The sequence below is a fragment of the Pipra filicauda genome, unplaced genomic scaffold (assembly GCF_003945595.2).
Source record: "Pipra filicauda isolate LSUMZ 115617 unplaced genomic scaffold, ASM394559v2 scaffold1_size10287979_pilon, whole genome shotgun sequence".
In the NCBI taxonomy this organism is placed as follows: domain Eukaryota; kingdom Metazoa; phylum Chordata; class Aves; order Passeriformes; family Pipridae; genus Pipra; species Pipra filicauda.
In genome coordinates, this window is record NW_024104310.1 from 1,498,051 (window position 1) to 1,525,225 (window position 27,175).

Sequence of the window (27,175 nt, forward strand, 5' to 3'; positions counted from 1 at the left end):
ACTGACTTCCAAGGTTGAAGATAAAGCATCACAGGCTAACATGAAATGTTGAATCACCACTGGCTTATGATTTTATATTTAAATTCATTAACTTTTGTCTGTCTTCTATGTACTTATTCACATAGCAGACTCAAATAATAGGTTCCTGCAGTTTTATGGCATCAAGTTACTTATTTTAACTCAGGAAAGCTGACTCCCTGAATAACTCAGTGCATTATGCATTTCTCATGCTCTCAACCACACACCAACGCATCTCTGTTTATCTTCTGCACAAAGACAAGAAGTGTCCTTATATGCACAGAAAGCTAAGATTTTGGTTACATACACAACTAACTGATCTCATTCACATTTGAGATGGAAGGAAATTAAGGCATGGATTCTCATGGTTATCCTCCAGTTTCCAAGTCACAACTCACGCTTTACTCTCAATATGGCTTTACCGAAAGATAAAACCAAGCCAGCACCCTCCCTACTTACTCCAGCAGCATTAAACACAGTCAAAGCTAAAGGGGAAAGAGGATGGAGCAGGGAGTTCACCAATTCTATCTGTTGATAATTTCTTTTGTCAGTGATTCATTGTAAGATGCTTATGTCTTAGACTGATGCAAAATTCCCCCCTTTTCTTTTCCATAAAAGGCATTTTAAAAGAGTCAATTTTATTGAGAGTAATTTTATTTAAGAGTAATTTTATTCCAGAATTTTTACATGAAAACTGAGATAATGCATGTTAGGAAAACTATGTTTGAGCTGCCTCATTAGTAGAATTTTAAATTATTTTAGGTTTGGTTGGGGGTTTATTTTGAACAGCCACATAGGGGAAAATAGTTTTCTCAGTTGACAGTAAATATATTTCACTATACTTGTATGAGCTTTTACCTGGCTGCATTTTAGATCATAAATACCTTCTAAATTTTACTTTTTTGCTATAGATACATATTTAAGGAATTAAGAAATACTGAGTACCATGGACATTAAAGGACACACTTATTACTGAACACAAGAAAACCCCACATTTATGAATGAATTTAATTTGACTGAAAGCTATTCCCAAAGGGAATTAGTCCTAAAATCTAATTTTAAATTATGCCCCTAGGAACACACTTGCAGCTCCAATTCACTTTATGAAAGCAGATGCGAGAATCTATGGGCAAAGCTCTGCTTGGTGACCATATGGTTGCCTTTGTAACAAAATGTCAAATGTTTAGAAAATATTTAGTATTTAGAAATCTATCAGAATCTGAAAGTCCTTCAGAGCTGTAACAGATTACTTCATCCAAGTTTCATTTTACTTTTCATATGCTGGTTCAGCTGGCACTCAGTGTGCAAGAAAGATGCTTATGGAGATTTCCCTCACCCTACCCCTTCGATGCTGCAGATCTCCAGCAGAGACATTAATATTTTAACCACACCAGTGCAAAATATGACCCAGAAGAAATAAATTAGGTGGGCAAAATACCTCCCTCACAGATTTACCTACATGCAATAGTCCTTTACCTGCAGAGACTGCCAGGATTGGGGCAAGAAATGAAGTTGTACTACAAAAGCAATAATCCTACAAATCTCCCTACCCTTCATCCTGTTAAATGTGCAGCCAGACAGGAGAGCCAGAGGCCTTCTGGGCCAGAGGCCAGTTTTTCACCCCATGTAACCCCTTTTCAAGCCCTCAGACCCCTTGGGGACTCCCTGAAAATGCTTCTTGGGTGCTGCAGCCAGCTGAAACCACTTCTTTCCACAAGCAGTCTCAGTTCTGATGCAAAAAGGATCCCAAAATCCATGCAAAAAGCTGCCCTTACAAAAATATACAAAAAGGATTTTAGACCAGAAGAGTATGAAATTCTAGGATGGAAAAAAAAAAAATCACACCAAAAAAACAACACCCCAAAAATGAAAAAACATTTTCCAGCATTCATCAGAACTATTTTTAAGTTACTAATTACAGAAACTTGACAAAAAGCAAGACTATCTTTCAGACAAGAATAGCTGATGAAGAATCAGTCAACTTGACTGCAAAGCTCTTCTCCTTTCCCCTCCTTTTTCCTTACAGAAAAATTAAGAGCTGCCTTAGTGACCACCAACATTACAAACTACTTTGTATGTGTTAGTCTGAATATATTTGTCTCTCATGTAACTATCTTTGCAACACAAATATTGACTTAATAAATTTTTGCACTTGAGTACACCAAGGTAACCAGCCCACAGACAAGTCAAGCGAGGCTATCAGTAACTATGAACAAACAGCATAAAATGCCTGAGAATTTGGTCTCTCTTTTTTTCCCCTTACTGTACAAAATGTAAAGAACAATACTCCACAAACATCAATTTAATTTCTCTGCAAATGTAAAAAAGGCACCAGTGAAACCTGAAATGCTCATCTGAGACATTACCCATGGGTAAGCCCATCTGTACACCACATACAAAGCTCCTCACTGCTGCGTAATAAATGTCCAGTGCCCTAGTATTTAATAAGGAAAGGAATCCAGAGGCAATTAGTTTCCATTTAAAACTGAAAGAGAAGCTAAGCAAATGAGTATTTTCTCATGCAAACTCTTCAATTTCATATAATTCAAAAATTCTGAATAAACAAGCACACCAAAGTTTTTAGGACTCCTCCAAAGCATTGAATGCTGAAGCACGAGGATTTCAGCTGCTGAAATATGAGATCCTTAACTGCTGCTTTCTGACCTACCCTATGAGTAATATCCATTGCTCATACTATTCACTAACTCGAGCATGACTGATTAAATAAATTTACTACTTCAAAAACTAAAAACTTTGAAGCTTGCTTAGTAATCGTTCAGAAATATATATACCTAAATATATAAATACATAAATATTTTGTTCTAGCAAAACCAAATAAATTGTAAAACCCACCATTTGATGGTATACTTGAGGTTTGGTTGACTGACTGTGCTGTCATCCAGGAAAATAGTGGAGCAGGAACTGTACTTCCTTCTCAACTGCCCAGGAGGATGCTATGAAAAACATGCAAAAGAACAATGGCAATTATGTAATACCAAAGCATTTTTGTAGGGAGATGTAAGAATTAAAAAAAGACAAATTTCTGTCTCTCACAATGATGCACACAGTAATGTGATCGCGTTTTGAAGCAGTTCAGAAAGTTCAGAAATAATTACCATTGCAAAAGTCACAACAATTCCTGCCTGAGACTTGACTAATGCTTTCAAGTCCCAAACTCCCCTCTGTCCCTCCTTCCCCAAAACCATGCAAAACTTTTTGTGCAGAATTACTCAAATACATACATACACTTGGAAAGCAAAGATGAACCAAGACCTATGTTTCTGTCCTCATTCCAAAACAGTAAGTGGAAGAGTGAAAAAGAAATCGTGTTAGTAATGAAAATTGATTTACCAACAGATATAAAACCATGCTTGGGGAAAAAAAAATTTCAAACCCCCAAACAAACAAGTCCTAGGGAAAGTTCAGAAAAAATAATTCATCGATAACAGACGGTTATCGGAAAGAAACTGATCGAAGGATATAAAAGAAAGTGTATAAAATATACAAATAAAAAAGAAAAAAAGAAACATCTCTTAACAGAAAAGGCTTTCAGTATATTTTTTTCAAATATATTATTTTCAAAACCTTTTTCTGTACTACTGTAGGAAACACTGGAAAACTCAACCAAAAAAAACCTGGCATTTGACAACACTACATATTTCTGAAGATTTTTTTGCTGAAAGGGCTTCTCCATCAGCTGTTTAGAGCAGCCTGCACTCCACCAGTCTAACGAGAACAGTTTCATCACATCAGCTAACACTTATCACAATCATTAACCCTTTTTGATTTTATCCTTGCTTATTCCATCTACACTAGTGAGTAACTTGACCAAGAACCTATGTCAGGAATGTCGAGACCAGTCAAATTACACAGTTAACTTGCAACAGAAGAGGTTTAAAATTCAGTTGGCACATCAGCATAGAAATTTTGTCGTACAATTAATGTTGTTTCCAGTGTTTCAGTGGAGAGACCAATGTCAATACCATCAGTGGAACTCACAGGCATTTACTAGCCCAGAGCAACTGGGTATCTAGGATACAACACTATGAGTCCTACCTCAGTACATCTTCCCCTGCCCAATTCCCAAAACAGATATTACTACAAGTGCCAGCACGCACCATCTCACTAACTTTCCATTTTCCATAGGCAGCAGACTTCTTTAACACACTCATTACACAGAGAGACTCCTGGTAAAACCTACATGCATCTAATTCATCTTTCTATATTTCCCAGGTATGAGTAAAAAACCATACAAAGTCTTCTATTAATTGAAAAAAATCATTATCTGAAGCTGTCACAATAGTAGAAACATTACATTCAAATTATCTGAAAGCTCACCAACAAATCCTATCAAAGTCCCTCATGTGACAAATAAAATTGTAGGTTAAACTGGGTTTTTTGGAAGGCAAAAAGTTTACCAAGAAAATTAAAATCATCCCCTTTCAAAATTTCTCCAGGAACTTGGAAAGATACTTTGCAGTAATTGGAAGCTGACAATCTATCTACCTTCCAACCTATTATATGTTAAGCAAGGCAACCAAGAGAAGATTTAGAAGCACTGGAAACATTAATGACATAAAATGTATTATCTAGCATGATGAATACAGACAGAATTACTAGGGCACTGGTGCTTTATAGCTTTTATTCTACCACAGTTTAGTTCAAATTTCTGGATTCATCTGTTGAATATCTTCCACAGGCATGATAAAGGCAAAGCAACTTAAAATCTGGTGAAAATGAGACTGTCTAGTGTTTGGAAAAAAAAAGGGAGAGGTACAGACACCCAGTACTATTATTAAAAAAAAAAATAAAAAAGCATATGGAAAGTTTTCATTCTGCATTTTAAGTGTCAACATGTTTTAAAGCTTTAGATAAAATTTAAGATAAATGGACTGGATTCATTCAAGGGAAGCATAAGGGAAAGACAGAAAACTCTGTAGCAACACCACTATCAGATTTAAATTTTCTTATGTAAACAGCACTCTAACATTTGACACACGTCAAATTAGAGCCACACACCTTATTTCTGAAACAAAACTCTTTGTGGATTTTCAACCCACATCACACTTCATTAGGCTTAGAGCTTTTCACACTTCAGGAAAATAGGTGGCCTCTCATGCCTCACTTTCTGTTTGTACCAAGTTGGCAGGAAGGAGCACCTCTCCCAGCCAGAAGAATGGTGCCAAATATAAAGCTGCTCTCTTGGGTATATATACACACATTTGTGCCATACAAATAACTAATGTATCGATAGCTCAACATTCCCAGCTTCTACTCTGATGTCCAACTGCAGTCATTTGGTGCACCAGGTAACAGATTTTCTCCCTTCTCCTAATTACTGGAAAGCACCCTCAGTTCCATATTCTAGCTTGACTAAGCTGGGAGACATCTGAGGTCCCACAGTTCAGTCAAACAGGCTTTCTTCAACCTTCATAAAAATGCTGCTCAGGAACCTTCTCCATCCTTGCGACGGACAAAAGAGGTGTCTAAGCATCACCTCAGTATTCAGCACTATCCTACAAACTCCCTTCTGTGTCCATTTCAATGGGATAAGTCCACAGACAAAACCGTACAGGAGCTTAATGCCTTTGCATTTCAAATCCATCACATCTGATCACAAAAATCTTCCATTTAGACAATCAAAGAGGCTCTAACTGAGAAAAATCGGGAGAGTTGAGAAGGACTGTAGAGCCTTTGAAGAAATTAGCAAACCCTCTAACATTAATGGGATTCTTCTCAGGTTCTATCCCACCATAAGGCTGACACGGGAAAAAGAAACAACTGGTATAGCTCCTTTTGTAAATCTTCATATGCAAACAGAAGCATAGGACACATGTGGAGCCTTGAAAATCTCTGCTATTACAAATATTCACAAATCAAAAGCGCCTCATTGATTATGAAGAAGGATTCACTTTATACGTACTTTAAGTTGCAGTAATACTATTTTTGTACCCAAACTGAGATTCCATAGATGTTATGTCTAACGACTTCAGCAAGACTTCCAACTTCACCGCCCATAAATTCCCAAAGAGCAAGCCAAGGAAAACATGGCAGGTAAAAACTTCTCGGAAAATTATACCCTGGTTACCCAGGGTTTGCTTTCAAATTGGAAGGCTGAAGCAAGGGACATTCCACAGAGGTTTGGTCTACTCAATGAAAAATATTGAGTACAAACTTTGATAACAGTACCCAGGTTTTTTATTGAATTTGCAGCTGGCATTAATTTTCAGAGGACACTTCTCTAAACAAAAGGAAAACATAATTTAATATTTATAGAGTTACCATGTATACAACAGGGTAGTGTGCATGTCCACTCTGCTCAGTTGGAATTTTATGTGCAGTTTTGAACACTGTATTTCAAGAAAGATGAATTGATTTCAGAGAGTCAGGAGGACAGAGAAGAAAGATTAATCAGAGATTGGAAAAACCTGATTTAGAAGGGAAAACTAGCAGACTGGAGAGGTTTTCTCCAGGAACAAAGCAACAATAATGGTCTTCAGTCATTCAAGGGAGTTTCAAAGAAGAGAACGCTGTTCTCCATGACCATTATGGATGGGATAACATAGAGCAGGCTTATATTAAACTACAGAAAATTAAGACTGGACATGAAAGTGTGAGAGGAGGCAATGGCAAGAAAAATCCCAAACCACCACCTTTTTCTAATAGCAGGGAAAGCTTGAATGACTTCAGCAGTGATAAAATCTCCCTCACTGAAAGTTGTAAAGAAAAGGTAAAACAAACATATGCCAGGAATAGTTTAGCCACAGGCTTCTGCTCTTAAGACAAGAAATCAGACCAAACAACCTCTTGAGATGAATTCTGGACCAATTTTCTATCATTGCTGATTTCTTTGGGTAGAGAGGATTTGTAGCTCTTTATTCCAGAAGCAGTTGCTATTTTTCTAATTTCAACCAAAGACATTCACTAAGAAATGCTGATATTATAGGCCAATAAAAATAATGGGTATTTTTTGGAATTACTTTCATAACAGGAAAGGATGTATAACAGAAAAAGTTACAGAAAAAGCCCTAAGACATCAAGACAATGTACTCCCATTTAAAGCCAGGTGTTTCTAGATTCCAAAACTTGTAATTTTTCCCCCTCGTACAGCTAGTACTAAGCAAATATCACTGCTTTATTTTTCTTCCAGCTTCATGCTGAAACTTAGCGATTTTCCAAATCCCAGTTGTTTTAAGATGTTTGAAGGATAGGGTTTACTTGAAATTTGCATAAAAAACATTTTATCAGGAATCGAATGGCTTAGTTTGCCATCAAAATCACACAAGCTCTGCAGAACTGCTTCTATGTACCTGCTGTGAAAGGAATTACAACAAATTCCTAATTTACAATGAGAATACACAAAATACACTCAGAAATTAAATCTAAATTTGTGGGGAAGGACAAAATGTTACTACTTCTTTTGTTAAAGTAGTCATTTCGGGGAGGTTGGGTAGAAACACCTATCAAGGGGGTGCATACTGACCAAAACCCACACTCAGAATTGACCAGAAGGGGTACTGGCCAGCTCTGTCCTCTTTAGCAGCACTAGGAAGGTTGTGGCTCTCTGCCCTGGTGCTCAGCAGGATTTGTTCATTTGGGCACAACAGTCCCCTAATGAAGCTACACAGCTTTTGTACCAGTGCTGGCCTGCAGCCAGGCAGCTTCCAGTTTCACAGAGGAGCTTCAGCCTTTTTCCAGTGCTCTTTTGCACTTGCCCATCAAAAGATAATTTGGAGATTCTGCACTAAATAATGACAGCACTGTCTCTTCCAGCAAACCAGGTGTAAGCTACTGCATGATTTTAAAAGGTACTATTAAATAATACTTCCTCCATGGAACAATTGAGGCTTGCTTGCACCCATCTGTGGAGACATGCCCATTAGCTTCCAGGCAGTAGGGCCTGATGGTAGGGCCAAGATGTTAAAAGGCAAAACTAGCATATAAAAGTACATATGAAGCCAAATTACAACAGCAAGCAAAAACACCAGGACTGCTTCTGACTTGGAAAAGGGAGGTTCCTATCTTGAAGATCTGTTGCTTCAGGACATGATTTAGTTCTGACAACATTTTTCACAGAAGGAACATGATTTTACAGGTCAACAAAGTGCTTCCAAAATCAAGCAAGCCATGCAACACAATTCTCTGCATGGTTCTGCAAAGCTCTGCACTTATTTTCATCTTGCATAACATCAATACAGCAAAATTGTCTAAATTTGGTGTAGATATATTCACCTGAACAAAAGTAATAGGAAATTGCACCCTTGTATGCTCACCTGTCTCTGTCAACAACTACAATTAAAAAAAAGATCTAGTCCAACCACTCTGAATTAATACCCCTTGTACCTCATGATTCAACTTTGTCCTCAGTTGATTAGTTTCACAAATGTTTGATAATGTCCAAAACTGATGGTTTAGACTAGATCTGCACTTGCAAGGTTTTTGCTCTCAAAGCTTGTCCTTACTCATGTCAGCTACAGAAAACTCTGTCAGTGAACAACTGAGCTCTTGGGGAGCTCAGCAACCATTGGTAAACCCTTGTGCAGACCCTACTTAACCACTGATAAAACACCCTGCTTTACAAACCTGAAGGATTAAATATTTCTTTGAACACTAAAATCAACTCAAAGGCTTATATTTACAAAGCATGTAATTGCTAGTGTTGTGCAATTTGACCAGAGGGACTTTACTATGCTTCCAGCAGAGCAAGTATTACACAGCACCTTGTAAAAGAACTCCCCTGCATGTTCTGATTCTACCTTAAAAGTTATCTTTTGTTCCTCCCCTTAAAAAAGTTTGTCACTTCATACAACTTATTGCCTTGAGGCTGACAGGAGAAGTAAAATTTTTCACCCTGGAGGACAGGAAAAGGAGCAAGGGCCTGAAAGACATTAGAAAAACACATTTCAAACAGTATGTTTAGGTAAGCCATTAAAGAAAACCTGTTAATTCTAGCTTACTAGGTTCCTGAAAAAGAATCTTAAACAGCATCTATTAGGAATGGCATCAGTACAGGGAATCTGTGACCAGGTGATTTACAGAGGCCCCCTCTAGACCTGTTTTTCAGTGATCTTGCAATGAAGACGGCCAAAGATCACAATAAGCAATCTCTAGGAGAACTTCAAGAGCACCTGAGAAGCCTCTAATCTATCTTCTCGTTTATCCTGTTCTTCTCTCATACTTCGGAATGTTAATTAAAATATCTTAAGGAATTTGACAGCAATTATAAGCCTTTACAATAGTCAGCCTTGGGCAGTCCACTCGAAAACAACATTTTACATTTTATGTTGTGCTTTGCATTTTTCATGGATTAAACTACTTTTCAGACTACGTTTCCACTTCAGCAAGTATCTTATTTACTCTTTAATCACTAGTTGAAAGTGTTTGATTATCAGTCACATGCCTAGTAGTTTTACAATAGTGAAGCAGAACAGCCCCTTTATCCAATCTGACAGGAAAATTTGGGGGTTACGTAGGAGCAAGTGCCGTACATCATCTCAAGCATGCAAAAAGGCTCACAGAAATTGCTTGTGCCACACCACATACAGCAACAGACCCCTCTGTTCACTGCTAGTCCCTGTCACCAGTACTGCCTCTGGAAAGAAGCTTCCCCTGATGTGAATCACCACAGGGTCACTTACAAGGACCAGGGTTGTGATGTGAGTGATGCCCAAGAACCTTTCCCCAGGATGCTGAAAAAAAAATGTTGCAGATGTTATTTTTTCTACTAGGAGTGATAAAAACAGTATTAGCCTGCTGGAATTTGAACATCCAGATGCCGGGTAGCAGACAGCAGAAGTCATATCCAGATCCCTAAAAGGGACAATGCAGAAAAGACACTGTTGCTACAAGGCTGGTGAAGAGTCTCCAGAATTAAAAATGCGAAAGTGAGATATTACTTTCCTTTATCTTATCTCCCTTTTCCTACCCTTTATCTTCCTTCAAAAATATTCCAACAGGCAAAAAATATCCCTTTATTTTTACTGGATATTACTGTTCATAAACACAATTTTAAGAGTGTATCTTGTCAAGAAGAGAAGAAATTACTTGCGCTAACAGAGCATTTTCACCTTGTCTGAAAAGGAAAATTTCTAGAAAAACTTGAAGGAGAAAGTAACCTTTTTTCTCCCTGCCCTGCTCCTTTCCCCTGCAAAAAACCAATCACCCAGTACAAAGAACTAGATACTGCAATCAATAATAAAAGATTCACTCTTTCTCTACCACCTCCTCAAAAAACATAAAACGTCTTCCTGTTTGCTTTCTTTGTACAAGCAGAGATACCGATGCAATCTCTCTTCTCTGAAAAAGGAAATGCCTCTATCTCAGTCTGCATCTTTATCCCCCTCAGCAGCTTAACTAAGCAGATTAAAAGACGTGCACACCAAAGCAATATGAAAAGCATAACAAAAAACAGTAACTGCCGGTGCAATGGGGAAGGGAAGCAGAGTCTGCTGCAACTGCTTACAAATTAAAACAGTCTGGAAGAAAGCAAACAGTACACTATAGGTAGGGAATTTTGGCACCCAGAATGGTGCAAAGGATCCAGCACCATTCCCCAACCTGTCATCTGTCTCCTTGGGCTCCGTGGGAAGACTGAGATGACAGCTTCTCCACAGCATTCTGTCACCCCCGACTTTCATTCCTTCCCCACTCCCCCCCCCCAAAAAAAAAGAACAGCTGCTGGCTTCTTCCATCACACCTACTGACAAGGTGAATCTGAAACAGGGCAACTGTCAGCCCTTGACAAAGCATAACAAATCAAAGCAGGAACCCACTATTTGTATCTGGGGATCAAAGGAAACTATTCAGCCAAATAAAATGTCTACCAAAAAAAAAGCAAGTAAGAAAGGAACAGTGGTGTGATTATGCTGAGAAAATAAATTTTTAAATGAGGAAGAGTCAATATTAATTATTTTTTTAATAGGTAATACTTCAAAACTGCTTTTGTATAAACTACTGTTCTCATCTGTTACTACACAGAACTTGGTAAGGAAAAAAAAAAGAGAAAGAAAAAGCACAGCTTTTCTTGACAGTTCTCTTGATAGCCATCCATCCTGATCACTCGGGAGAAATACAACTCTGCCTGCAAAATAACCAGTTGTGCATATACTGCAGAAAAGGATAAAAATATTTTGTTGCTCATCTTGGTTATTTATCACAAAAGGAGAATAAGTATAAAAAATAACAACAACAAAAAGATGACGCTATGGAAAAACCACAGAAAAGTGCTGCATATTATGATGAGGAGTTCTTGTCAAAGAAAGACAAAACAACACTCCAAAATTTATGTCCTCTGGCATGTCTTCTCCAGAGCAGATGTGAGGACTACGCACTTCACATCAACAGGGAAACAGATGAGTAGCAATAGCTTCTGTTACAAATGCATTAGCACACACTGAGTAACAGTGGAAAAGCACTGATCAACCAATAGGGTATTATCACAAACTCACCATGTAAATACAACCTATCATTTGTCACATACATTTGTTAAATCTAAGTAATTCCTTAAATTTCTCCCAACAAGGCGGTCTAGGAAAATGGTTCCCTGAAGTCTGAAAACCTAAACACAGTTGCCAGTTAGAAGCCACCGCTACCCCTTCCAAAAATGATCAACGGTTTGTGCATTAGCTTTAGCAGACTGAAAATTTAGGAGGTGCTGAATGAATACTCTCAGGTGTGCTGAAAGAACAACTTAAATATCACAGGCCACATTTGAAAATACAGTTTAGCTATGAGTATGGTCTAAAAAACTTAACTACCTTGTAAGGACACACACAGAGAAGGGACTTCAGCTTCATAAAGGTTATTTTTAGCTTTATAATTCAGACGAAGTACTTTGTAAGTACAAAGAAGTGAGACTTAAGGAAGCAGTAAACCAGAGTATCGAGGGAAGTTCACACTACTTAAACCTCAGCCAACGCTTTGAATTACACTTGGGGGAGGTGGGGGGAACCAAAAAAAACAAACAAACCAAAAATTAAGAAGTACAGTGCTTAGGGTATCAGCTGCATAAGCTGCTACACTGAGCTCCCAACAACATGACTCCTCAGTGATCACCCTTCCCTTTTCTGTAACACGTCCAGCATTGACTAAGAACACCTTATACTAGGGTTTGCAATAGTGTGCTTCCTGCAGCATCTGCAATAGTCATCTTTGTTCAATCTGCTGGAGGAATCCACTCACAATCTGCCTAGCACAGACCACATCTTTTACATATGAAATGATTCAGGACACATGAGAATTTCATCCATGACAGGTGGACTGTCACAGAAACTCAGTTAATACCTTGCTTTGCAATGTCTAAAGACTAATTTTATTTTTTTTTTTTGCATATAAACCTTCAAGTTTGAGGGGTTTTTTAAAAGCATGCTGGAAGTTACTGAGCACACATTATTAAGTTTACAGGGGCCCGGTGCATTAGCTTTACAAGTAATTTTATAACAAGACAATTGCTCTGCAAACCACCCTCACATGCACTATAAACAATGGAAATGTTTTACAGGAGAATAGAAGATAAGCACAAAAAATATCTGGTAACCCAGTGGGGCCAACTTTAAGGCTTTTATAAGCCTCACAGTATCTCATGACTTCTCAGAATCTTAACTCTTGGGAAACTGAAAATCTATGCTTGCTTTTGAAGCCAGGCAGTAGTTTCAGAAACACTCCCCACAAAACAGTTCTGCCAACAAATGAAGCAGTCCTGCCTTCTCACCCCACTCAGCAGTTCATTCCTGCCCTCACGGCTCCTTCCCTTTCTGCAGGTGCAAGCCCTGGAGCAAATCACATTTAGGAGCCCCATTTTAGCTTTTAGCTGAATCTACCTGCATTTGTGTTCCAATCCAGTTTACCTGGAGCTAGACAAACATTTGCCCCAGCACAAAGGGATGAAGAGGTTATAAACCACATCTGTTTGTTTCAGCGGCTGCAGTGGCTTAAAAATTAAAAGACAGTCTGTATTTCCAGATAGAGAAGAACTTAAGAACTTCATTTCACCTTAAAGGCAAATAGCACCTGGTAGACAACTAGTTATTTCCCTTCTCAATTTTACTGAGCCATGACTCCAGATATTTCAGTACAAGGCTTCACATACTTGGAACCACCCTGGTTCCAAGCAGCTTCAGTAGTACAAACAATACTAACTGAGGCAAAGGGCCTGGTCCTGTACCCAAAACAGGCTACAGGGGATTTGCCCTCAGCTTCACCAAGAATTTGATTCAAACAGAAGAGAACTGAATTGAAAAATTCCCAGGGGTATATAAGCATATCAAACCCCCATCTTCATTCTCAGCATGTACCACATGTCAATCCACATTTACATCGCATCAACAATGATCAGGCACTTCAGAACAACTGTGTAAATATCAAATGCTGCAGCTCTCTGCCAACGCAAACTTGCATACAAATGTAATCTAAAGTTTTGAGAGTGTCTATAATAATTTTAAAAATCATACTAATGTGTGCAGCTCTTTTTCCCACGTATCAGTCACCTTCATACACTGGTTGCGAGCATGATACTGTCTTCGAACCAACAGATTTGCTCCACTAACTCAATACCTGAGACCTATACTTCTGGATCCTGATGCAGAACAAACATGTGAAGCATCAGCACCCGCTCACCAATATGGAAATCATTGTCATAACTCTTATTTACTGTATAATATAGACAACAAGGAGAAAGCTGCATAGCGAGGCATTTTCACTTACGTGGTTTATATAGAGACTCTTGCGTTTTTCTCTCACTGCAAAAACACAAAATATGATAGAAATATTACATGACTATTTTTCCCGATTAAGCTTCTTATACACCATTTATAATAAAAAGAACAGGAGACTATCTATGTGCAACATCAGAATTGCTTTTGCACTAACCAAGTATATTCATATAGCAAACACAGAAGGAACATATATTTGTATGCATAAAGGCGTTTGTGCTCACTAGTGTGGTGATGGGTTAAAATTCTCATCCATTTGGGTACTTCACCAGGCGCTGGTCCGCATGGGAAAGTTAATATGCAGTAAGCTACAGTCCAAGCTAGCAATGGCTTAGCCATCCTTCACCAGCTCTCTGTGTGGGTACTCCTGAGCCACCAGTGCCTTCATGCAAGGTACCTTGCTGCAAAGTGGCCTACGCTCCCTTGCAGGTATGAAAACACCTAAACAGCTACACCACGGAGTTAGCAAATTCTCATCACAGCTTACTGTGCACTAACTCCCACAGAGGGGCCTTGAAACCGTATGCATTACACCACTGTCTTCTATAATGATCAAGTGCAACCCTGAAAGTATTACTCATGTTGGATGTAACAATGAAAATGTATTAACTTTGGTGAGTATGAACCAGTCACCACAAGCAATGGTTGCAAGTCAAAGCCACAATTAGCCAAAATAGTCAGAAAGTAAACATCAACAAAAGGGAGATAGATGTATAGAGTCTTAACTGTCAGGCAAATGCTTATTACAGCTGATTAAATATACTCTATTTAATTTTTTTTAAAGCACTTCCCCAATTAACTCACCCCATAGAGAGCCTGCAGAGCTCTGTTCCAGTGAAAATACCACAGCATTTAGGATACAAGTCTGGAGGCAACTAACACATAAATCAAACTGCAGGATTAAAATAATAATGGTTTCATGCTGTAGGTGATTAAATGCACTTTGGTGCACCATGATTTGAAAGCTATGCAACCCAATACACTTAGCAAAAAAAGAGTGTTCATAATGGTGGGATAGCCTGTCCATTCCCTGTTGGATGCAAAGCCACTATTTGTGATTTATTATAAGCAAGCAATCTCACATAAACAAGGCTCTATGTGTGAATACTGTGAAATAATTGTGTTTAATGCAGACATAAAATGAAAATTAAAAAAATAAGAAAAAACTTTTAAAAATCCTTACATAATTTTCCTCCCAGGGAGCAGAAAGGAGAATCACACATGACAGATGTTAGCCATGTCACTTAGAATATGCTCAGATCCACAATTATGGACATTGTATAAGAAACAGAATTAAACAGGAACAGTGGAAAAATTCTGATAATCTAGTAAATAGTTAAACTGCTTGAAATACTGCTAAAACACTGCACTACACTTAAGTTCCACACAGTGCATTTATCATCAGCAAGAGACGTAAGTCATCTAAGAGAAACAAAAAAATGATGGTAGATACTCCTAAGAATAGCCAAAGTATTTGTCTAGTATCACATATTGCAATGTACAGGCAGTAAACAATTCTGATAAGCTGTGTGCAAACCTAATATAGTATATAACTCAAAGTTAACACATATGGACTGCGAAATATTGAACACAGTTAAGTATTTAACAGTGTTTTAATCATAAATAATTATACTGCATACAAAGTTCTTATGGACAAAATCCTATAAAGACAGCCTGCACATGCACTCCAAATTCCACTTTAATTCCCTTTTTTTCTCTTTAGTTTTTTCTTCTGTATTTTGTCTTGTATCCATTATTCAATTCCCCACAAAAGTGCAATCATTTATTTCCCAAAGTAAGCATATTACTCACAGCTCAATCCCATTTGCTATTTCCAGTCTCCAGAAGAATATGTTAACATATTTATACACATCCCTCACTTCTTCCTGCTCAAGCATTTCTTGTGCTGCACATCCTTCCAAGCATCATGCTGACCTCCTTTCCCTATTTTCCCCATATAACAGAAATTCAGTTAGCCTGGACTCTCGGATGAGGGACTACAAGAAGGCAGCTGCGCTTCTGGCTCACTCTGCCATAGTGTAGGGCTCAGCTCCCTCCAGAACATTTGCCAGTGAGGAATTGGGCATAGTAGAAACCCATTTGGTCACAACTACTCTCTTTTGTGACCACAACCTCCCCTTTAAACAAGGGCAAGCCAACTATTGCCGAAGGCAAAAGGCTATTCCTGCCAAGCTAAAATGACTGTAAAGAGATAATTCCATTGGCTTCAGTCAGTTCAAAAATGCTTTGCACTGCTCACGCAGCTCAGTATGGTCTGCAGCAGAACAGACCTTTGTGTCAGAATTAACCAGCATTTTGCAGCATAAACTCCTAACTGCAACTCCATGCTTTTGGGTTTTAGGTATGGGGGTTTGATGACATAGAGCTGAACAGATTTCAAGTCAGTTTAAACAATTAAACTTCTACTTTCCTTTTAACATTTTGAAACTTGAAATTTGGAATGGAACTTTTCAAGTGGAGCCTGAGATGCTGCCAAATTGTCTTAGTTTTCCTCATTCTAAGGTCAATGACCTGTTCCAATTGCTGCAGGCACTTTCAGCTGTTACTGTTGAACTTTTACAATAGTAGGAAAGTATCCTAAAATTACAGGCAGCGAGGGAATACACACACACACACGTGCACATGTGTGTATATGCACATATGTATGTATTTTTCATTGAGCTGTAATAAAAACTTTCGCTGTGTAATTTCTATACTATCTTAATGTTAACCCAAAGACAAGAGGATTACAGCAATAGGAACGTCTCGCATTTTGGAGCTGGTAATTCATTTCTTTTTGTTTTATACAAGGAGACTGACCCTAGTTAACATTAAAGAATAAGTGCAGTTTACTCCACTTCTATCCACCTACATAAACACAATTTCAAAATCCTCTTTGTCTGAAGCCCATTGTTGCACTGATAATGCAAAATTTAGCCAGTACACTGAATGTGTAAATGCCAATCTAACTTAGGAGAGATGGACTTCTGGAACCCATCGACAGGAAAGATCATTACCAGCACCCTGGAGGAGCAACCATTGCCTCCTTGCCATCATAAAGGAAAGGAAGTTACATTGTTGGAGTGCTAAGGTTTGGAAATCCTGGCTTAATCACAGCCACGTACTAAACAGTGCATGGCTTTCCAGTTATCTAGACCATCCAGTTTACAGGCCACGCTCAGCAAATGAGGGAGAACTTGCATAAAGCACTCACAGAAGTTAAAGACATAAAAGGTTATATTCTTTAATAGCTCCCTAGAGAGGGAGAATTCCTCATGTATGATTCAGCACCTAAAAAATTCTCACAAAGAGATGGAAACATTTAGAAAAGCTATTTTAACTAGGAAAGGAATTAATATTTATTGTGACTTTACCTTTTCTACAGATTCATTGAATGCTCAGGTAATTAAGGATGCATTCAGACTACTGACTAATAGGGACAGGACAGTTTAGATGCTTAGCATGGCATCCAGGCTACACAGGACAAAGGGAATTGGAGACCACATAATAAACAGAGTTGTCATGTCCTGTCTCGCTATATTTGGGGTAATCAGCTTGTTGCTCTTCGCTTACGTGTTGATCACAACCAGGCCAAGCTCCTGTGACAGGACACACTAAAAGGCTACCAGTGAGGTTGAAAGAGTACAGGGCTACTAGCAAGCCAAACGTGGAACTGCCAGAAGGCAACGCTGCCAAGTCCCTCTAGCAGGTAGTGATGGACTTGGCCATTTCCCACTGTGAAACCATGTGAGGCACACTCACAGTCACAGCCAGATCCTGGATGAAACCTGGAATCCTGATGCCATTGACTCTCTGTGTATTTTAGATGTCCACAGGTCTTACCTATATACATATTTTCACTTACAGTCAACATGGAGGTTTACCAGTCCAATACTATACAAGTAATGGAGCAAGGTAGTTGCTAACACCTAAGTTAGGTGTTTTCAACATTACCAGCTCAGCTCTCCTCTTCTACATGGTCTTAAGAAGTCTTGGGGGTCCCATAGACTCCACAGGAGGCTGTCAGAATACAAGCCTCCACACCCTAAAAACCCCTTTTATTTTCCCCTTCACAAGCATTGCACTGGATTTTGGTGGTAGGCAACATCCTTGAACAGTGCAGTAACTCCTACAGCTCAGCTGGTTCAAAAAGGGGACCAAAGTACAGCCAAGCAAAATGCTTATGACTGTGAGTTGTCCCACCAGAACGGGATGGTTCTTGGCAATACATCAGTAGATAAATGTTTGCAGAATCCTTTTTCTTTTGTACAAACAAAATAGCCTTTGTATTTTTTCCAGTGTGATCAAGGACAGCTGAACAGATCTTACACTCCCGTGTAAGACATTTCTATAGCGCTTCACTAAATTCATTGTTCTTACTCAAAAATATGTTATTCATATTACTTAAACTAGAACAAAGCTTCATGGACCAACTCTAGCATGAGTGTAAACTGTCATTTCTTATAAAATGCTTAAAATTAACTCCATACTGCAATAAATGAACCACTATTACTACAAGAAAGAATAACCATCTGGTCTGGTCAAAATTTTAGTTTGTTGGACTTGGGTATACCTTGTCCTTTCTTTCAACAAGCTGTAACAAGAAATAAGTAGCATCCATATGGGATTAAATAGTTTCAGAACACTGTAAAATCACTAAAAAACAGACATCAATCTTCATAATACAAGGTACTATGGAAATATCACACTCATTTTACAGACTACCAAACCAGATTAGTATGGTAAATCACATCCAAAACCATATGATGAGGCACTGACAGAACCACGGCTGAATTCAGAAGGACAGTCTGAAGGGCAAAAGAGATACTCACATAATCAACTCTTCAATTAGGGCCTAAATGTATATCCTCTTTGTTCTAGTCATGCTCAAAAATTAGTAAAAAACATACAGTAAGTGAAAACTACATTATTTTTCAAGTGTTTGACACTGCAATTTACCATGTAAATCAAAAGCGGCATTTACAGGCAGCAAAAAGGAGGACAAAGAATTCATACTGAACAGTCAGGATTACAATTCAGAAACTGCTTTGAAAGTCTTCACAGAAAATAATGTGTTTTGCATCGATTATTCATCTACTTCTAAAACAACATGTCACACACGTCCAACAGGGAACGAAAGAGCCAGAATAAATGGTTTCTATTGTACTGACTCTATCGGGAGGCTCGTTTAGCAGATGTAATTTCAGAGCGGTTGCTTTGTCCATGTATAAAAAAAAAACAACCAAACTCCAAATATATAATTATATCAAATCCATAATGAAAGAAGAGAGAACGTTTGGGCAGGATGGGAGCCATTTTGTTATTAAAATCTAGTATTGAGCTCATTTACAGTATCACCTATATCAGAGAAACTATGGACTGTCTTCTTAGCTAATGTAAACAGCTATTTGCTCAATAAAATACTTTCCTTGCCAGATGCTTGCCCTAATGTTCAGAGTTTATAAAAACTAAAAATAAACAAGCCAAGAACCAGATACACAGAAAATTTTTTATTTAGGGAAAACATTTTTTCAATATAATTATATTAATCTTTATCCATATTTGTACTATCGGTCTGAAAAAACAAATAACTAAAGGTGTGACCACTTTAAACTCTTAACATGATGCCTCTAAATGCCTCTTTTTGGGGAGGAGGGGGCAATTATATATTAGAAGACTATCACATGCATGCTAAAAAAGGCTTTACAGATAACTGCAATAGCAAATACTGTAATAAATTCAGTAACCTACCATCTGTTTGTGATTTACTGAGAAATATTGTACTGGCCCGTGGATGATCTGATGGGTTGAATTCCATGTTCAAATCTGGAAAGAAAGAACAGCACAAAAACATTTATGATTATCCAATGGCATACACAGACTTTCTCGTTCTTTTCAATAAGACCAAGTTTACATACTTAAGCAGCTACTGTAAAACAAAATCCATCTCGAGGCCCATTTTTTTATCCTTCCTCACACAAGTGGTTCTTTTTGGCATGTAAATCATTTATATCAACACAGCTTTGGGATTAGACTTCAGTTCTAAGGTTGCTTTTGGATTAAGACAGATAAAGAAGCTTGAGAAGTCTGTACACAAGAAATCAGGAATTTCTCATTTACCATCTTTTTCTTCCCACCATGCCCCAAAGCCATTGCTTAGCACAGGAACACAGCTTGTTGTATGTAATTATAGAAGAATTAAGTATTGCAAACAAATGCACAACCCTCTAAAGATAGACAAGTTTCCAAGATTAGACAGGATTAAAAGAAGTAGTTATTGCAATGTAAACAAACCTAGGCCAGAGTGTTTTAAATGGTCAGGGTTAGAAAAACTTGGAACTTTCACAGATTAACATATTCCTTGCTGTAACAACTTAAAAAAAAAAAAGAAAAACACAAACAACACCAACAAAACACACACAAAGACACAACCTCCCCCACAAACAAAGAAACAAACAACCCAAACAAAACCAACAACAAATCATTCCTAAAAAACACCAGGCTAAAAATTGAAATCTATTGTACACTATACAAACTTCTATGAATGCTATTTTCCCTATCAAGGATAAAATCCACTGAATTTACTTATTCCCAAATTCCACTCCACTACCAGTTTGTCAAAGCTTACATGCCTATTTCCACTGGAAAACATGCTACTAAAATAGTACATAATCTTTTTGCATCTCTTTGCTCTCTCAGTGTTGCTATCTCGACTTTGGTACTCTAACATTCTCTTCATCTTCAAATACACATTCTCTTGCATTTGATGCAGGCATTTATGTGAGATCACATATGAGCACTGTTATGTTTCTCCTCTGTGATTATCCCAGGCTTTCTAAAATTCTCTCACTCTCCTTTTATATCTCCATAAAAGATCAGCAAAACAGGAAATTAATCCCCAGGTCTTAGGAAAACAAAACAAAGTCTTTTCGTCCAGGGGTCAAATCTCTCTGTTCCTTCACCATCCATCACCATACTCTGCTCTCCTTTTCCCTTTTATTTAATAATTTACTAGGTCTTCCACTTCCCTGCTTTTTTCTCCTGACCACACACCTCTCTACAAATGTGCTTTCTGTTCATATTTTTCCCTTTTATGCTCCCTTGGTTTTCTTTTCATCTCCCTGCATTCTTCACCCCATGAGATGAGCAGCCTGACATGCTGCTGCTACCTGGGCATAACTTTTGGAAAAAAACATTTTCTTCTTTCCTACATGGAAGAACCCAGAAACACAGAAGTAAAATTCCTCAGTTGCAAAAGAATCTTTTTATTATTATTATTATCATTATCATCATCATTAATGCCACAAAAGAAAAGAAATCCAGGAATTTCAAGGGAAAGCCATTTTGATACTCCCAGAAACCACAGACAAATCTGGAGAAGATCCTAGGAATGTCATCTTAAGCTAGGAGTTCTGACTTCAAAGGGCTGTGAATTAGAATGTTTTCATGTTACTCACTGCATCTCACTCAGATATACAGAATTAAAAAATAATCACCCACAGAGATAGTGCTGGTAAAGACTGTTTCCCATTTCAGGACAGTTTTTCCATTAAGCTGAATTCAAGATGCTTTTCATTAAGTGAAGAGTAATCAGCATGTAAAATGCAAAATACGTTGTCTTTTATCATCTTCTTTGTCTTTTATGAAACAGCACAATACATCACAATAAAAAAAACCACTTTTAAACCACTATAGGTACTTTTTCTGCAAATATTTTGAAGTACAGCAGTGCAAATTCAGTCAATAAATAGGACCAGCAACATGAAATTGAATCCAGCTTACAAAACAATGGAAAACAGAAAAGCACTTTGTTCCTTCAAGCCTAGAAAATTATCTGTTCAAGGAGTAATAACAACCTGGTACAAACTCACAGTTTGTTCGCAGGGCTGAAAAGAAAGAAAAAACAATTGCTACATCTTGCAGTCAAGTTTAATCTCTTTCAAGATTCCTATGCTACAAAAGGCTGTTTTGCAGAAGCAGTAAACTAACAGAGGACTTAAAAGTCTGTCTTTCAGAAAAACTGTTAGTCTTCTGACAGGAGCTGAAAGAAGGCCAGTAAAACCCCATCTGAGCAGCTGCAAGAGGCCAGTCCAGGGATTTTGAACCATCTCGGGAGAGGCAGCTGCCCACAGCCAGGGAGCAACTGTGGCTCTTCCCCACCGCTGAACCCCACAAAGCACCACATGTCCTCTTCCTTCCACATCCCTTCTCTCACATCCTCCCCAGCAACAGCAACCACCTAACACATCCATCTGTCTTTCTCAAACTGCCTGCACAAAAATCAGAGGAGGAGAACATGGGTAAGGGGAATGATAAAGCCTGTTTTACCCAGCACAAGGTGGTCAGAAGAGGACAGGTGCTGCCAAGAGAGGCTGGCTGCCCACCTCCCTCTGAGGAACAGCACAGGTCTCGTGGGTTTACAGGCAGAAGAAAGCATTGTTAGGTGTGTATCTGCAACTCAGCCACTCCCAGCTCCTCCAAGGACAAGCATTAGAGAAAGCCAAACACCCCACAGGCCACCAGTGAGACCATGTCACTGCAGGCCACCACTGTTGGCACACAAGATTATTAGGATGGATGAATTTTCATAACATGTGAGTAAGATTTCAGTCTCTGGTTGTTCTTAGATGTCTTAAATCATTGCACAGCTTGAAAACAAGTGTCTTTTTGAACGTGGCAACGGGTTCTTACAGATCTGTCACTAGAAATCACGTTACAGAAGAAAAGAGATCAAACTGCAGATATACAGATATCTGAAGCTAGTAACTCATCACCAAAGAGCATTATCCATCAAAAGGTTAATTCCATCCTAAAGAAAATAATATATTCATACTGCTTTAGTGTTACTAGTAGCTCTTTCTAGTATTTGAAAACTACCATGAAAACCAGCCATAATAGGAAAGGTTTACCCATTTTGTAATGAAATAGTCAGAGATTTAAACTCACTCAAGCAATGCTCAACTATTCAAAAGAAAGGAAAACGAGAGGCAGAATTTCAGTTATTGAAATCTGCACAAAAATATTCTCCACTGCTAGCAGTCTGCTCTGTAATTCATCATAGCCCTCAAAGGAAAGACTTACAGTGAGTACTACTCCCAGCAGTTACCCAGCATGCCAAAATCAGCTTTTAAGAAAAAGCCACTGTTTCATAGACAGTCCAAACCAGAAATCTTTCACTGTAGATCTTCTTTCAAGTTAAGCAGATTTGGAATATTTTTCTACATCTCTTCCTAGTTCAAAGATCAAGTTTTCTTTTTTTTTTTTTCACTACTAAAAGATTGTAAGGTTATGCAAAATATAACTTACTACCTGTAAACATCTAAACTGTCTGACATCCCATGAAAATTTCAGGGGGTTTGTCTTCTCAATATTAGGAACCAAAGGTTTGTGTATATAAATACATGTATACATACACATGCAAATATCTAAAGATGGATAGATAGACAGATGTATATTTAAATGAAACCTCATTTTTGGTTAGCCAAGGCAAAGTCCAACTCAGGTACACTTCAGCTAAGAGAGCACGTGTCTAACAGAATTCACACAATTTTAGAGGATTTGGGCAAGAACAGTTACAAATGCATGCAAATATACTTAAGATTGCACTCTCTTATTTGCTTAGCAGCAGCCAAAAAATCAGTTATTATAATGGCCATTATGATGCATCACATCAAAATAAATTCACTCTCCAAGGAATAAAAAGAGTAGATTTTGCATATGACTTAATTTGGTACATAACCATAGTGAAGTTTTAAGACAACCACCAGAAACACAATGAGATTCACCCTACAGCAGCTGCATTCAAATATGGCCATAAAAAGAAGCAAACTGTAAAATAGTTCGATTTCAGGCTTGGGCTAAAGCCCAGGCAAGATTTTTAATCTCAAAACAAGATCTTAAAAAGCATTACTGAGACCAGAAATACTGAATACAGTCTCAGTTTGCACTTTTTATAGTGTAAAAAGGGTAAGAATAAAGTTCAGATGAGTATAGAGGCAAGCTACAAGAATGGCAGACTGCTGAAAATGCCTTCAAATGAGAATCTGAGTTGAAACTGTTTTGCTGATGAAAAAGGAAAACTAGGAGGTGTCTGCAGTTCACATGTAACTTAGTAAGTACTAAAAGCTCTCTCTAATCTAGCACACGATATAACAAAAACAGTGGAAAATGAAAGCAGAAAGAAAGATCTTAATTACGACCCTGGATGAAAACAGAAAGAGGATAATTAAGCACTGAAGCTCCACACCCAAGGAACATGCACTCAACTTATCTTGATGTTTTCCCTCTCTAGAAGATTGCTCCAGCCAAACATCTTTGGGCTTTAGTCCAGAATGAGTATTCAGGCTCAATTTAAGAATAACTTATGCAAGTTACTGGCTTATGATTCATATGCAGGTCAGATCAGATGATCCCATGGGCCTTGAGCATAAGTTCTATAAAATCGTCAGAAATAGTAATATTTAAATTATTAAGTACAAAACCTCTGCAAATCCCAGTGGCACATCTGTAAACTTTCTAAAACTGCACCAAACTCTGCTGCAATTCTTCAGAAAGAGTTACATTTTCAGGCTTGTGGTCAGAATACATTATGCAAGATAAAAAGTAAAAGGATGAGACTAAATCTCTCATGGCAAAATTTTAACAAAAAAACCAACTGCTTCTTAAAAGTCTGCTGTGACAGAAACAAGCATGACAGGAGGATGAAGGATGGGTGCTGTAGCAACTAACTTCCGACCAACACACATCAAAGCTTTTGTCATGACACAAACAGGAAAAACCAACACAGTCGCTGCTTTTCCAACACTGCACGTGAGCTGCAGCGGGTCTGAAAATGTGTTTATTCTGTCAGAAAAATAAGATGTTATTTCCTTCCTTGTGAACAATTAAAGTCAGGTAGTTTGTGCTGCCAAAGCTCTGATGCTGATTTGATAACAGACTAAAGGCTAAACTGAGTAAAACACCGGGTTTAGACTTACACAGTTCTGAAGTAATCTGGTGAAGCTACTTTCTTTCCTTCCCTTCACCCCTGGGACCACAGGCTATCACTGACACTGCACAACCACCACTATTGTTAAAGAAAGAGACAGTGTCCTGCATCAGTGGCCCATCATACGCTTGAAAATGAAACCAATCCATGTTTCTTCATCCTGTAAGATTATTTTTTTTTTAGTTATGTAAAGGGACTTCAGGTAAGAAAAGAACAGACTTGTCCAGGGGCATGCTGCAGAGGGAACTGAGCTGACCAGGCACTACACAAATTACTTTACTTCTTTACTTTCTTTTCTCCCCACACAGCCTGACATTACAGAGCTACTGCCTGGTATGGTCTAGTGGGTGGAAAACAACAAAAACACCACAAAGGTGCTTATCAAGGAATTACAGGAATGCAAACCATGAGCAATGTCTAAGCCCTACGAATTTCCCAACTGAAAACAATCACCACAGGAGCAAACAGAAAGGGAAGCACAAGTGATCCAAGGGAATAGTTTCATGGAGACATCAAGGACACGGCTTTCCATGCACCCTGATGAGGGTGGCAATCAGCTCAGCTGTGCCTCCCTTGCCTATGCCACTTCCAAGGCAACAGCAGCACCTGAGAGGTTATTTTGTCCAACTGGTAGAAAGAGTGAAGTTGTTGCTCTAGCTTTCGGTGTACCAGCCTGTATGAATGACCTGATGTCATCTGTGAGAAGAGAAACAGAAACAGTATTCTCCAGGCAAATATGGGGAGATAAGTTTCCCCAACACTGAACCTAGAAAAAATTGCTGAAATAAATTTCAAAAGTCTCTTGAAAAACAAAGTCTAATTATAACTTATGCCTTTCTGCTCCTTTCTTACTCCGGTGGGCTGTTCCCCCCTATTAACAGCAATTAGTCACAGGTATAGTAATGAAAATACTTCCTTAAGCATTATTATGTTATTAGCATTCCCTCCGGAGCTGGTAAGAGTTAAAAGGACACCTGAGCGAAGAGGATCTCCCTCATCTATCTCTAGTCAAATGAAGCTAAAAACAAAGACTAAAACAGAACTGAGAGCAAAGAAACAAGACTGAAAAAAAGCAATCTCTCACTATTATTATCAATTTTCTTAGATTTTGTTTTAAATCACCATAATTTATGCAAAAGAGGCATCATACAGTCTTACATTTGGAAAACCCGATGACTAAATCTAGTAGTAAAGTTTCCATTTGAGATTTCTGTCCATCAATGTCTCTAAAACTGGGCTTCACCAAACACTGGGACTAAAATAATTCACAGGGATAAATAGATAAGGCACTGGGACGCTTTCTGTTCAGAGGTTTTTATAACTTTCAAGACAAAATAAGACTGAATTGTATAGGCAGATTTCACTGGCAAACAACAACCGCACCTGCTTTTACACTAAAGCTTCCAAGATGTGAGATCCACTACTAAAAGTTTCAGCTCATGTCATTCAAACAGCACACAATCACAGCATGAAGATTTACCAGTATCAGACCACAAGATTTATCTGTACCTTTTTACAGTTCTTCATGTCAAATGTAAGCAGCTACTACGCTACCACAAATGAAAATGCCTCTCGGCTGCATGCAGTACCCTTGTAAGAACGAATGTTAGTGATCGTGTTCCAGTACACTTTAACAGTGATTATGAAAATAAAAGAAAGCTGGAAATTGGAAGGCTTCCAAGAGCCAACTGGCTGGAAGGGTAAACTCCTTCAGGTTTGGCTAGGTCGCTGGAAAAACTTGGATGTGATCTTTGCTACCCTGGAGCTATGGTATTCTCTGCCTTCCATTCCAAGCAAACGTCGGGCATGACTTTTCTCAGCAAGCTCCAATTACACGGTGACTCTGTTCCAGGTTCTGCTCTGATCTTGGTTTTCAAGGGAGACAGAGATAGTTCATCAATAAAAGGAGCCCTCTGTGGCAAATAATGCTCATTTCTGTACAGTTATTCCTGACCAGCCAGCCAAGTAACAACACAGGGCAGTTCTCATGGGCACAGCTGTATTTATTTTCTCTTCCACAAGCAAAATCATAGTTATAACTTTCCACAGGCTGAACAAAGTTTGTATCCAGGATTTTTAGTTTTGTATCATTTCTCAGGATTTGCTTTCCCTTACACAGCAGTCTCTCCCAACTAACTAGACACATCTCCAGAGCAAATTAAATTATTTTACACTACATGATACATCTCCCTTTTTTAATGTCTCCTTACATTTAGAACATGAAAAATACCAATTAATAAATATTTTCCCTCTCAAATTCATCTCATGAAAGTTTTTCAGATATTCCAGTACTGCATCCAAAATTAATTTTAAAAGTTTTATTGATATATAAGACAGAATATAAGAAAAAAAATAATAGTGTAAACACTTGCCCATTTCCTCCCCCTCAGGAAAACAAAGAGGAAAAGACAATTTCTTCAGATTACATGAAGAAGTCAGTATGGAGTGAAGATAACAACAA

The 27,175-nt window shown here is 38.2% G+C and overlaps 1 protein-coding gene across 8 annotated transcripts in view; it reads right to left on the reverse strand.

Annotated features, from left to right (window-relative positions):
* Positions 1 to 27,175, reverse strand: part of CCNY (cyclin Y) — a 123,350-nt gene that overhangs the window by 29,730 nt on the left and 66,445 nt on the right. For 2 of the 8 annotated variants that reach the window (XM_027717258.2, XM_039380648.1), the window contains exons 2-5: positions 19,479 to 19,553; positions 14,911 to 14,922; positions 13,720 to 13,754; positions 2,872 to 2,972 (exon numbers count right to left, since the gene is read on the reverse strand). In XM_027717258.2, coding sequence (XP_027573059.1) covers positions 2,872 to 2,972; positions 13,720 to 13,754; positions 14,911 to 14,922; positions 19,479 to 19,553 — 223 coding nt within the window. Of the gene's footprint in view, positions 1 to 2,871; positions 2,973 to 13,719; positions 13,755 to 14,910; positions 14,923 to 19,474; positions 19,560 to 27,175 lie in introns of those variants that run through there. The other 6 variants (XM_027717259.2, XM_039380649.1, XM_027717260.2 and 3 more) reach the window with 6 other exon arrangements.